This window comes from Chiloscyllium punctatum, chromosome 48, assembly GCF_047496795.1.
Source record: "Chiloscyllium punctatum isolate Juve2018m chromosome 48, sChiPun1.3, whole genome shotgun sequence".
Lineage (NCBI taxonomy): Eukaryota > Metazoa > Chordata > Chondrichthyes > Orectolobiformes > Hemiscylliidae > Chiloscyllium > Chiloscyllium punctatum.
Window position 1 is genome coordinate 22,026,479 of NC_092786.1, and position 11,676 is coordinate 22,038,154.

The window sequence follows — 11,676 nt, forward strand, 5'->3', positions numbered from 1 at the left end:
GTTCCAATTCCCTGTATTCACTACTCCCACCGCAACGTCTGTATTTCCAAAGTCATTCTTTAATCTAACTCTGTATAATGATGCAAACAGAGAAAATGCTGGAAGAATTCTTCTGCTTTGTGTAGTCAGTTCCACTATTACACGGTAGCTCCATTCTCATACAATCCCATGTTATAAGAAAATCGAGGAACAGCGGCACCATTCAAACTAATGGGGCCAGAATCACATTATAGAACATAGAAAAGCACAGCACAGAACAGGCCCTTTGGCCCACGCTGTTGTGCCGAGATTTAATCCTAGTACAATACAAAACTTTATGCGACAGGAACAGTATCCACAAATCATCAGTCACATTGAGACAAATTCCCATTAACCAAATGTAGCAGAACAACCTGTATCTATCATGAATATATCTAATTAACATTTTCTGATTCATTAAGCCCTCTGGCAGACAAAACATACCATGAGCAGTGTCACTGACTGACTTGTTTCAATGTCTCTCCATCTTTATTGGTTTATCTTCCTTTTGGGATAGAATATTCAGAACCTGCAGCAATCTTATTCTCTTAGACCCGATTCAGAAAATAATTTTCATGATAAAACCTTCGGCCCCTCTAAGGAAAAATATCCACTTTGTACTCCAGTTATATGTTCTCTTTATAGTGTTGCTAAATTTTACTACTCCTTCCTTTCTTGATGTCCTCTTTTCTGAAGATGCCTCAGACCTCAGTGTAGCAGGGTGCCTCACGGTTAGCATTGCTACCTCACAGCACCAGGGACCCGGGTTCAATTCCACCCTCGGGCGACTCTCTGTGTGGAGTTATAGAGTCAAAGAGATGTGCAGCATGGAAACACACCCTTCGGTCCAACCCGTCCATGCCGACCAGATATCCCAACCCAATGTAGTCCCACCTGCCAGCACTTGGCCCATATCCCTCCAAACCCTTCCTATTCATATACTCATCCAAATGCCTCTTAAATGTTGCAATTGTACCAGCCTCTACCACTTCCTCTGGCAGCTCATTCCATAAACGTACCACCCTCTGAGCGAAGATGTTGCCCCTTAGGTCTCTTTTACATCTTTCCCCTCTCACCCAAAACCTATGCCCTCTAGTTCTGGACTCCCCCAACCCAGGGAAAAGACTTTGTCTACTTATCCTATCCATGTTTCTGTTAGGCGAGGAGACTAGGACCCGTGGACACAGCCTTAGAATTAGAGGGGGTCATTTCAGAACGGAAATGCGGAGACATTTCTTCAGCCAGAGAGTGGCGGGCCTGTGGAATTCATTGCCACGGAGTGCAGTGGAAGCCGGGATGCTAAATGTCTTCAAGGCCGAGATTGATAGGTTCTTGTTGTCTAGAGGAATTAAGGGCTACGGGGAGAACGCTGGCAAGTGGAGCTGAAATGCGCATCAGCCATGATTGAATGGCGGAGTGGACTCGATGGGCCGAATGGCCTTACTTCCACTCCTATGTCTTATGGTCTTATGGTCTTATGTCCCTCGTGATTTTATAAACCTTTATAAGGTCACCCCTCAGCCTCTGATGCTCCAGGGAAAACAGCCCTATAGCCCTATTAAGCCTCTCCCTACAGCTCAAATCCTCCAACCCTGGCAATATCCTTGTAAATCTTTTCTGAACCCTTTCAAGTTTCACAACATCTTTCCGATAGGAAGGAGAGCAGAATTGCGCGCAATATTCCAACAGTGGCCTAACCAATGTCCTGTACAGCTGCAACATGACCTCCCAACTCCTGTACTCAATACTCTGACCAATAATGGAAAGCATACTAAACACCTTCTTCACTATCCTATCTACCTGCGACTCCACTTTCAAGGAGCTATGAACCTGCACTCCAAGGTCTCTTTGTTCAGCAACACTCCCTAGGACCTTACCATTAAATGTATAAGTCCTGCTCAGATTTGCTTTCCCAAAATGCAGCACCTCGCATTTATCTAAATTAAACTCCATCTAATGTGGTGCCACTGTTTAAGAAGGGTGGTAAGGCCAAGACAGGGAACTATAGGATAGTGAGCCTCAGCCCATTGGCCCATCTGGTCCAGATCCTGTTGTAATCTGAGGTAACCTTCTTTGCTGTCCACTACACCTCCAATTTTGGTGTCATCTGCAAACTTACTAACTGTACCTCTTATGCTCGCATCCAAATCATCTATAAAAATGACAAAAAGTAGAGGACCCAGCACCGATCCTTATGGCACTCCACTGGTCACAGGCCTCCAGTCTGAAAAACAACCTTCCACCACCACCACCCTCTGTCTTCTACCTTTGAGCCATTTCTGTGTCCAAATGGCTGGTTCTTCCAGTATTCCGTGAGATCTATCCCTGCTAACCCAGTCTCCCATGAGGAACCTTATCGAACGCCTTACTGAAGTCCATATAGATCACATCTACTGCTCTGCCCTCATCAATCCTCTTTGTTATTTCTTCAAAAAACTCAATCAAGTTTGTGAGACATGATTTCCCACACACAAAGCCATGTTGACTATCCCAAATCAGTCCTTGCCTTTCCAAGTACATGTACATCCTGTCCCTCAGGATTCCCTCCAGCAACTTGCCCACCACTGGCGTCAGGCTCACTATCCTATAGTTCCCTGGCTTGTCCTTACCACCCTTCTTAAACAGTGGCACCACGTTAGATGTTGGATAATCACTAACACCAGCTCAACCTTGTGGGATCTTCGTTTTACTTCTACCTTCAAAATTTTCTGCTAACTCTCTCAGCTTAATTATAGTTAAACATTTTGATTAATCCACAGTTATGGCCTTCACTTCCAGAAATTCTTAGCACAACATTCAAAGCCATCTTCAAATTCCATGCTATAAAATTCACCACAATGCAGCGTTTTAAATAAAACCTGAAAAACTGCAGATGCTGTAAATCACAAAATCACTGAAGTTGCAGGGAATAGGTAGGCAGGTCTGGCAGCATTTGTGAAGAGAAATCAGAGTTAACGTTTTGGGTCCAGTTCTGAGGAAGGGTCACTGGATCCAAAACGTTGACTTTAATTTCTCTTCACAGATGCTGCCAGACCTGCTGAGCTTTTCTAGCAACTTCTGATTGTGTTGCAGTTTTCTATTAAATGTCCAGGACTACCACACAGCTTTTATGTTGAAAAGAAAGAGGCAGGTTCCTGTTAGATCCAGTGAATAGGACATAGTCTCAGAGTAAAAGGACTCCAATTTAAGACTCAGATGAGGAGGAATTTCTTTTTGAGGGTTGTGAGTCTTTGGAACTTCTTGCCACAGAGAGCTGTGAGGGCAGAGTCCTTGCATATATTTAAGACTAAGATAGATTCGTCATCAGTCAGGGAATCCAGGGTTGCTGGGAAAATGGATGTGACAAATGTCAGACCAGCCATGATCCTATTAAATGGTGGAAAGAGCTTGAGGGACTGAACAATCTATTCCTGTTCCTATTTCTTATGCTCAGACAAACTGGAAAAAAAAATATGCCACTAGTTCAAAATTCAAAAAACAAAATGAATTATGTTAAAATATCCATAAACCACACACTTTACATCGCAATATCCTTTCCCAACCATGGCTTAAACGCACATCATCTTCAAACTAAATTCTCTGTGAATGAAAAAACACGTAGTTCAATAAGAATGATTTCCTAGCTTACTGAAAATTGCAGATATTGTAAAGTTTATGCATTTGAAAATATGCCTTTTAAAACAGACCTCGTTCTCATTGTTAAACTTCCCTTGGACTTTTACAAGGGTCTGGAATTAGACCAGGATCTTCTAGAATGTTCATCTCCCCAACTATGAGGTGTGAACATGGCCTTCTGTGGCATATTCTTTGACAGCTCTGTGCTGCCCCTGTCATGAGGTGGCCATTCTTGTCCATGCAGGTCTTCTCCTTCATCTGGATTCTCTGGCATATAGACCAAACAATCACCTCAGCCACCATACAAAGATCCTCTGGTCCATCCAGCGTGTTCCTGCACAATCTGCGATAGCTTGTGCTTCACAGCATATGGGCTCCCAACACCATCCAAAACCCTGTGATCTCTGGAAGGAGCCCAAAAGTGGTTAAAATCCCAGGGAGGGAATAAAGCTGGAAATTCTTCTCTGTCCCACTTGAGTTTAAAAGTTGATACACATATGGGAACAGGAGGTAAAGAGAGGGATGGAAACTGTGCATGGGCAATCAGTGGTGGGTCTAAATAAGGACTAGAATTGGCACAGGCTTGGTGGGCTGAAGGGCCAGTTGCTGTGCTGTATTGAGTTGGATCAGAGTGTAGGAGATTATCTGTCTCTGATTGATGTTGCAATGTGCCCACTTCCTTTTTCCAATTCTCTTCAGCTTCCCTGGGATCTCACTGCCTTTACTTTGAGTAATTGTTGAGCCAATTGAGAAACATGAAGCCAGTGTCATGACAAGGTAACCAAGACTGCTTCAAAATCCAACATTTGTATTCAAGCTACATATAGAGACAGTCAAAATTCCCAGCCAGAATAGAGATAGTTGGTTGTCAGTCACATGAGCAGATACTGTCAGTGAGTGGGTATGACTTTACAGACATCATTGATGTGAGGTAACTGTCCTGCACTCTTTGCAATTTGCTGGAGCAATGACTCTGCTTTGATCAGGTAATTTTGAACTTAATTTTGATCAATCGTTCACTTCCCATCAGTCCTGTGTCACTGCTGTAAAATAGACTGTTTACTGTCGGCTTAAAAATACATCTTGCTCTGAACAGTGACAGGTTCGGAAGTGGGACGTGTGTATATGTAGTTAAACTGAGTCTGCCCCTCACTGTGGGTAATTTGCTACTGCAAATCTCTTCCAGTGTAGATCTCTATGGGGCCTATTTGGTCTATTGTGGTAGAGGTAAACCACTTACCGGCCTAACTAGAAGAGTCTCCCATTCAGGCAAATGGCTTATCGTATGTTAACCACGAGTTACAGTTTGTGTTCATTGGATAGACATTATTCCAGGAACGACAGGAGGACCTGGCTGTTTCGTCTCACTCTCCAAAGTCGGAAACCATTCTTCCCACAATTCCATGGAATGACATCATGACAGTCAGTGATACTTAAGTCACTGCTCAGGATTAACCCTTTTGTGACCTTTTCAGGCCCATCTATAACAGGGAGAGTACTTTACTTTGTGTGAGATGGTAATGTAGAGAACCCACCACTTTCCTGCCTCCATCAAAATGGGATTCTGGGTGAGAAGGACCATTGTTACCTTCCTGTACCACCACCAATTGATAAACCTGAATGACCAAATAATGACTACTTAAGCACCACATCCCTACTCTGCTGGCACCTTCTTACTTGGGGAAAGAGAGTGGAGAGAGAGAGGATGTCATCCCTCAATAGCCCCCATGCTTGCTTCAGACCCTCCTGATTTTCTTTGACCTTGACCCCATCAATCCGAGAACCCCATCCCTATATTGCCTACCATTTTGCTGGGATCTCCCTGATTCTGGTCCTCCAGGAGTGCACTCAGACCATCAACCATGGCTTCCCCTCTTGGTGCTGCTAAGTGTAAGGTCTGCTGACTTCTGGTTGGCCAGCACCTCTCACAGGGTGTCACTTCTTCTCCCAGGGCCCTGATTCCATGGGGAGGCCTATTGGTGGCCTCACACCTGTCTGATTGGCTTGTGTACCAGTAAGGTTTCACTGGAAAAGACACCACAGGTCTCCAGTCGGCAGGCAAGACCCTGATGCCTCAAAAAGATTCCACGTGACAACTTTGTTGACTATAAAATAAATTATGTTTCATCATTTACAATAAAACAGATTAAAAGAAATCTTTTCCAGTCTGCCATCCATTGGCTAACACAATGGTGTCAATATTCATTCTGCAATACTTACTCTAAAATATTGAACACCCTTCCCAGCTGGGCACAAATATTTAGTCGGGACTCATGCTTGGGAGAATAAGTCCAAAAAGTGTGTTTTTTTTTTGGATAGGCAGGCTAGCACTTATTACCTGTCCCTAATTGCAAGGGGGCAGTTTGGAGTCACGTAGGCCAGATCAGGTAAGATGGCAGATTCTACTGAGCTAGATAGGTTTTTATAATAATTGGCAGTTGTTACACAGTCATCATTAGAGTAACAGCTTTAATTTATTTTTGCTTCTTCTAATTGAATTCAAATTTCACACTACACCATGGTGGGTTTCGAAGCTATGTCCTGAGCGCATTACACTGGGCCTCTGGATCACAGGTCTGATGACATTACCATGACACCGTCAAACACATTCCAAAGCTAATGGAGGTGTGGAAGAGACCTCTGTTCATAATCTCTCAGGTGGTTATGAATTTGGAGATTATTGATGCACTTTCCCTTTACTCTCTCTCCCCAGAAATCCAGGTGGATTACAGGGAGCCGCAAGTGGGCATCACAGAGGAAAAGCATCCTCCAGCCGGGCCAACAAATTACCTGAAGATGTTCATCCTGATGCCCCTTTTAGGAAGTGTGTCAGACCACTACACTATTCACCCGCAGAAGGAGCTCCACAGATGATTCTAGGCCGCAGAGTGCACACGGCACGTTACATATTAGTTAATGAGCGTGAGCCGAGGAAAAGGTTAATTCGCTCGGTCACTCGAATCCCCAGGCATTACAAGGCAGACGAGACAAGGGGTGCAGTGGAAATGTTACCAAGGAATCTGAAAAGGTACGCAGTTCACGCAGGGCACCGAACCAATCCGCAGCTTCACGTCAGTGAAGAGGAGGAGGATGAGGACGATCTGGAGCAGGTCACGTTCAGCAGGTCTCTGCGCCCACACTCGCTCTCCGATCTCCACCAACCCACTCGCTTCTACATCGGGGACAGCAAAGACAATCGGATATTGATCGGCAAGGACGTGGCCCAGATGCAGTACGAGGACGAGGACTCCGAGCCCCAGCGGGATCGCGCGGACCCAGGGTCATCGCACGCTCAGTGGAACAGCAAAGGTCTGGCACCAACCCAGCAAGGTGCCGGAGCTCATGTCAAATGGAAAACAAAACACAAAGCAGAGCAGTCGTTGACTGAATCGGACTCGGCTTCAATCGCATCGAGCAGCGATCAGCAGAACAGCAGCACCGACCAGTACATTCAGGTCATCCATACCAAGGACAAGTATTTGAAAACTTCCAACGAGAATCTAAGTCGGAGCAAGTCAAGAGTAAGCATTGAACTGAATGCGGCAGAGGCTAATGAGCTGGTCTGTTCCAATGTCTAGAATCAGTTTGGTCATGTGCACATCAGTAGTAGTTGTGGGAAAAATGGGGAAGGGAGATTAAGGACGGTTAGATGGATAGAATAAGGAGAAAGAACTAAAAGGTAGTGTTAGCTTTTAGGGTTAGAAGAATTGAGAGTAGACTTGTAATCAGGGCTTTTGGGAGGATTGTGAGATAGTTTTGATGAAATCTGATGTAAAGTTGAAGACTGTGATCTATTTCTGATTCCTGACAATTTTTAAAACCTGTATGTTTTTTTAACTGATTGCTTATAACTTAAAGGTGGGTTCCAAATGGAGAAAGTGTTTTGTCAGATAAAGAGCATGAGAGGATATGGATCAAAGATGGGTTAAGAGAGTTCAAATATAGACCAACCATGATCTTATTGAAGGGTAGAACAGTCTGGCAGGGCTGCATGGCCTCCTCCTATTCCAATGTTGCGTTCTCAAAATTAACAACAGCAGGAGGTAATTTAATGAGATCAGCAGATCAAACTAATCATTTAATTAACTTATACCCATCATTAGCTAAGCTTCACATTTAGACATGTTGCAAGTAAAGAGGTAGATTTGTTGTGTTATCGTAGAGAACTGTGAATCAGTTTAACTGGAAATGTCATTCCTTAGATAAAAAAATAGAAAAAAGACCCTGGCATTTTTAAATGGAGATGGTTATGGTCAGTCACAAGATTGTTGGAGGGGGGTATTCATTCAGAAAATTGGCCCTTGGGGATGCCTTCAGAATAACATTGCATTTATACAGCACCTTTACTTTAGTAACGCTTCCCAAGATGCTTCACCGAAGTGAGAAACATAAAGTGCTGTTAGGACAGTAGCGGAATGGGGAATATGCAGGAAGGTGGCTATGAGGAATGTTGGATCAGCCATGATGCTATTGAATGCTGAAACAGGCACGAGGGGCCGAACTGCCTGCTCCTGTTCCTATTTCTTATGGCCGTATGGACAAAGGCAGGTTTAAAAGGAGGAAGGAGAGAGTGAAAAGGAGGCAATTCGATAATTAGCCCTCATTAACCAAGCACAGGGGCAAACTTCAACTTAACTGAGGCTTATGTACAGTATTTTTGTTTTTGCATTTTGAATTGGAACATGGCCTGTGTAACATAAATATAAATCTGATTTTACAGCATGTCAGTTGTAACGCAAATGAAAATATATCACTCAGCTGTTCAATCTTCTGACAGTCACACCATCAGCTTCTCAGTGTGTATTGATTTATTGCATGCTTGGTGCCTTCATTCTGAATTTCAAACTCATAGTTTGTATTGCTAATAAGTGTAACTAAGATCCTGAAAAATTGTTGCATTAAGACATAACTAATCAATAAAACAAATTCCTTAAAAGCTGAGCATCTTACCTGTTCCGTGAGTGGTACAGAGGTGGCACAATGGTGATGGTAGGGAGGTGTGCTGACTCCACCCTGGAATCCACTCACTTAGTTACTTAGATCTCTGCTGCTGTCTACAATATCCAGTGTATTGGGAAATTGCTGGGGATTAAATGGAACCAGCTGCTAAAATTCAGGTAGATGAAAATGGAGAGCTCAAAACACAAAGAGAGCATTAGAGAACAGCTGCAAGGATATTTAACAACACAGCATGGCTATTTGGGGGAACAGAATTTACGAATTATTGAAAAATGACACGCTATGTCGAACTTTTCTGTCTTGCACTTATCAGGACAATCACAAAAATACCAAAGCAAAGAGCAAGTAACATTTCACACTCTATGAAAAGAGTGTGTTGATTTGTTGCTTGGTAGACTCTGGTTGGTATTGCCATGGCAAATCCAATGATGTAAGAATATGAATTTCAGTGCACAATATTATGCTAAGATTGAAGGTTGTAGATCTCAAAGATTTATAGATCTTACCAAACAGCAAATCCCTTCAGCTGTTCATCTCAAGCAACTGTCCCCAAAACAACACATGCTGTACAACTGAAGAGTCATCTAGACTCAAAATGCTAGGGTGCTCTCTCTCCATGGATACTGTCGGACCTGCTGGGATCTCCAGTATTTGTGGTTTTCTGTACAGACTCTATCACCTGTCTAATAACTCGACCCAACTCGCCCCTGTCTACAAATCTCAGTTAAACATTACACATTTAGACAACAATTGCTAAATCATCTGAGTGACATTGACAGCCAATTTAAAACTATCAGGGACAAGGAGGAAGTGAGGACTGCAGATGCTGGAGATCAGCGTGGTGCTGGAAAAGCACAGCAGGTCAGGCAGCATCCGAGGAGCAGGAGAATCAACGTTTCGAGCATAAGCCCTTCATCAGGAATGTGGAAGGGGAAGGGGGCTGAGAGATAAATAGAGAGGTGGGGGTGGGGGGAAGTGGTAGCTGGGAAGGTGATCATTGGAAGCAGATGGGGTTAACTATGATAGGTCAGTTGGGAGGGTCGAGCAGATAGATGGGAAGGAAGATGGACTGGTAGAAATTATCTGTCAGGATTGCGCTGGGGCATGCTTACACGTACTAGAAGCTAATAACAGAGGGTCCTGTACCTCTTGTATATATCTCTATACACCTGTCTCACACACACACACATATAGAGGAAGCTAAAGGAGTGCAGCATGCCTGGCAGAATGGGTAGACAGAGAAACAGTTAACACTTCAATTCCAGTATAATGATTCTTGGGAAATGAAGCCCTCTCACTGTACCACTTACACTGGCTTCAGGTCATCAAACCAGGTGGCAATCATTCATGTGGACACACTGGTTACAAAGGCCCAACAACGTCTCTTCTTCCTCAGGCAGCTGAGGAAATTTGGCATGATGGCAAATACCCTTGCCAACTTTTATAGGTGAGCCATCGATGGCATTCTGTCTGGATGTATCACTACCTGGTACGGCAACTGTACCATTCAAGATCGGAGACGGTTACAGAGAGTGGTGAACTCGGCCCAGACAATCCCAAAGGCCAACCTCCCATCAATAGAATCCATCTACCAGGCCCACTGTCAAGGAAAGGCCGCCAGCATTCTCAAAGATCCATCCCACCCTGGCAATGTTTTTCTACAACCTCGATACAAACCAGCCAGTTTCGAAACAGTTCTACCCTACTGTTGTTAGAATACTGAATGGGCTCTCAAACTCTGTGTTTTGTTTTTGCTGCTGTTTACCTATTATTTACCATCGATGCTACTTAACTCTGTGATCTGCCTGTATTGCTCGCAGGACAAAGCTTGTCACTGTGCCTCGGTACACGTGACAATAAATTCGATTCAAACTCAAATTCTGAATAGGAACAAGAGTATCAGGGTAGTTATAGGGGACTTTAACTTTCCAAATATTGACTGGAAACACTATAGTTTGAGTACTTTAGGTGGGTCAGGTTTTGTCCAATGTGTGCAGGAGGGTTTCCTGACAGGCGATAGTGAGGACTGCAGAGGCTGGAGCTCAGACTCTACACGACGTTGCTGGGAAAGCACAGCAGATCAGGCAGCATCCAAGGAGTGGGAAAATTGATGTTTCGGGCAAAATCATCAGGATAATTTTTTAAAAATCTTATCCACCCCCTACCCCCCCACCCCACCCCGAGACATCCAGCCTCATTCCTGATGAATGGCTTTTGCCTGAAATGTCGATTTCCCTGCTCCTCGGATGCTGCCTGACCTGCTGTGCTTTTCCAGCACCACTCTCTTGACAGTTATGTAAATAAGGCCAACAAGGGGTGAATTTGGTACGAGGTCATGAACCAGGCCAGGCGTTAGATTTGGAGGTAAGTGAGCACTTTGGTGATAGTGAGCACAATTTTGATACGTTTACTTTATCAATGGAAAGGGATTGATATATACTACAGAGCAAGTGTTATAGCTGGGGAAAGGCAATGATGAAGCAATTAGACAAAATTTAGGATGCGTAGAATGGGAAAGGAAACTGCAGGGGGTGGGCACAACTGAAATGTGGAGCTTATTCAAGGAACAGCTATCACGGGTGTCCTTGATAGGTATGTACCTGTCAGGCAGGGAGGAAGGTGTCGAGTGAGAGAACTATGATCTACTAAAGAAGTTGAATCTCTTGTCAAGAGCAATACAGCAGCTTAAGTAAAGATGAGATCTGAAGGCTTAGTTAGGGCACTTGAGAGTTACATGTTAGCCAGGAAAGACCTAAAGAGAGAGCTGAGAAGAGCCAGGAGGAGACATGAGAAGACATTGGCAGATAGGATCAAGGAAAACCCTAAAGCTTTCTGTAGGTATGTCAGGAATAAAAGAATGACTAGAGTAAGATCGGGGCCAATCAAGGATAGTAATGGGAAGTTGTGAATGGAGTCCAAGGAGATAGGGGAAGTGCTAAATGAATATTTTTTTGTCAGTATTCACACAGGAAAAAGACAATGTTGTTGAGATACAGGCTACTAGACTAGATGTGATTGAGGTTCATAAAGAGGAGGTGTTAGCAATTCTGGAAAATGTGAAAATAGATAAGTCCCCAGAGCCGG

The 11,676-nt window shown here is 43.8% G+C and overlaps 1 protein-coding gene across 1 annotated transcript in view; it reads left to right on the forward strand.

Annotated features, from left to right (window-relative positions):
• LOC140468773 (transmembrane channel-like protein 3) overlaps positions 1 to 8,520 on the forward strand; it is a 132,728-nt gene extending 124,208 nt beyond the window's left edge. Inside the window, exon 22 of the mRNA XM_072564798.1 lies at positions 6,347 to 8,520. Coding sequence (XP_072420899.1) covers positions 6,347 to 7,211 — 865 coding nt within the window. The 3' untranslated portion in view covers positions 7,212 to 8,520. The remainder of the gene's footprint in view (positions 1 to 6,346) is intronic.
• The last annotated feature ends 3,156 nt before the right edge of the window (positions 8,521 to 11,676 follow it).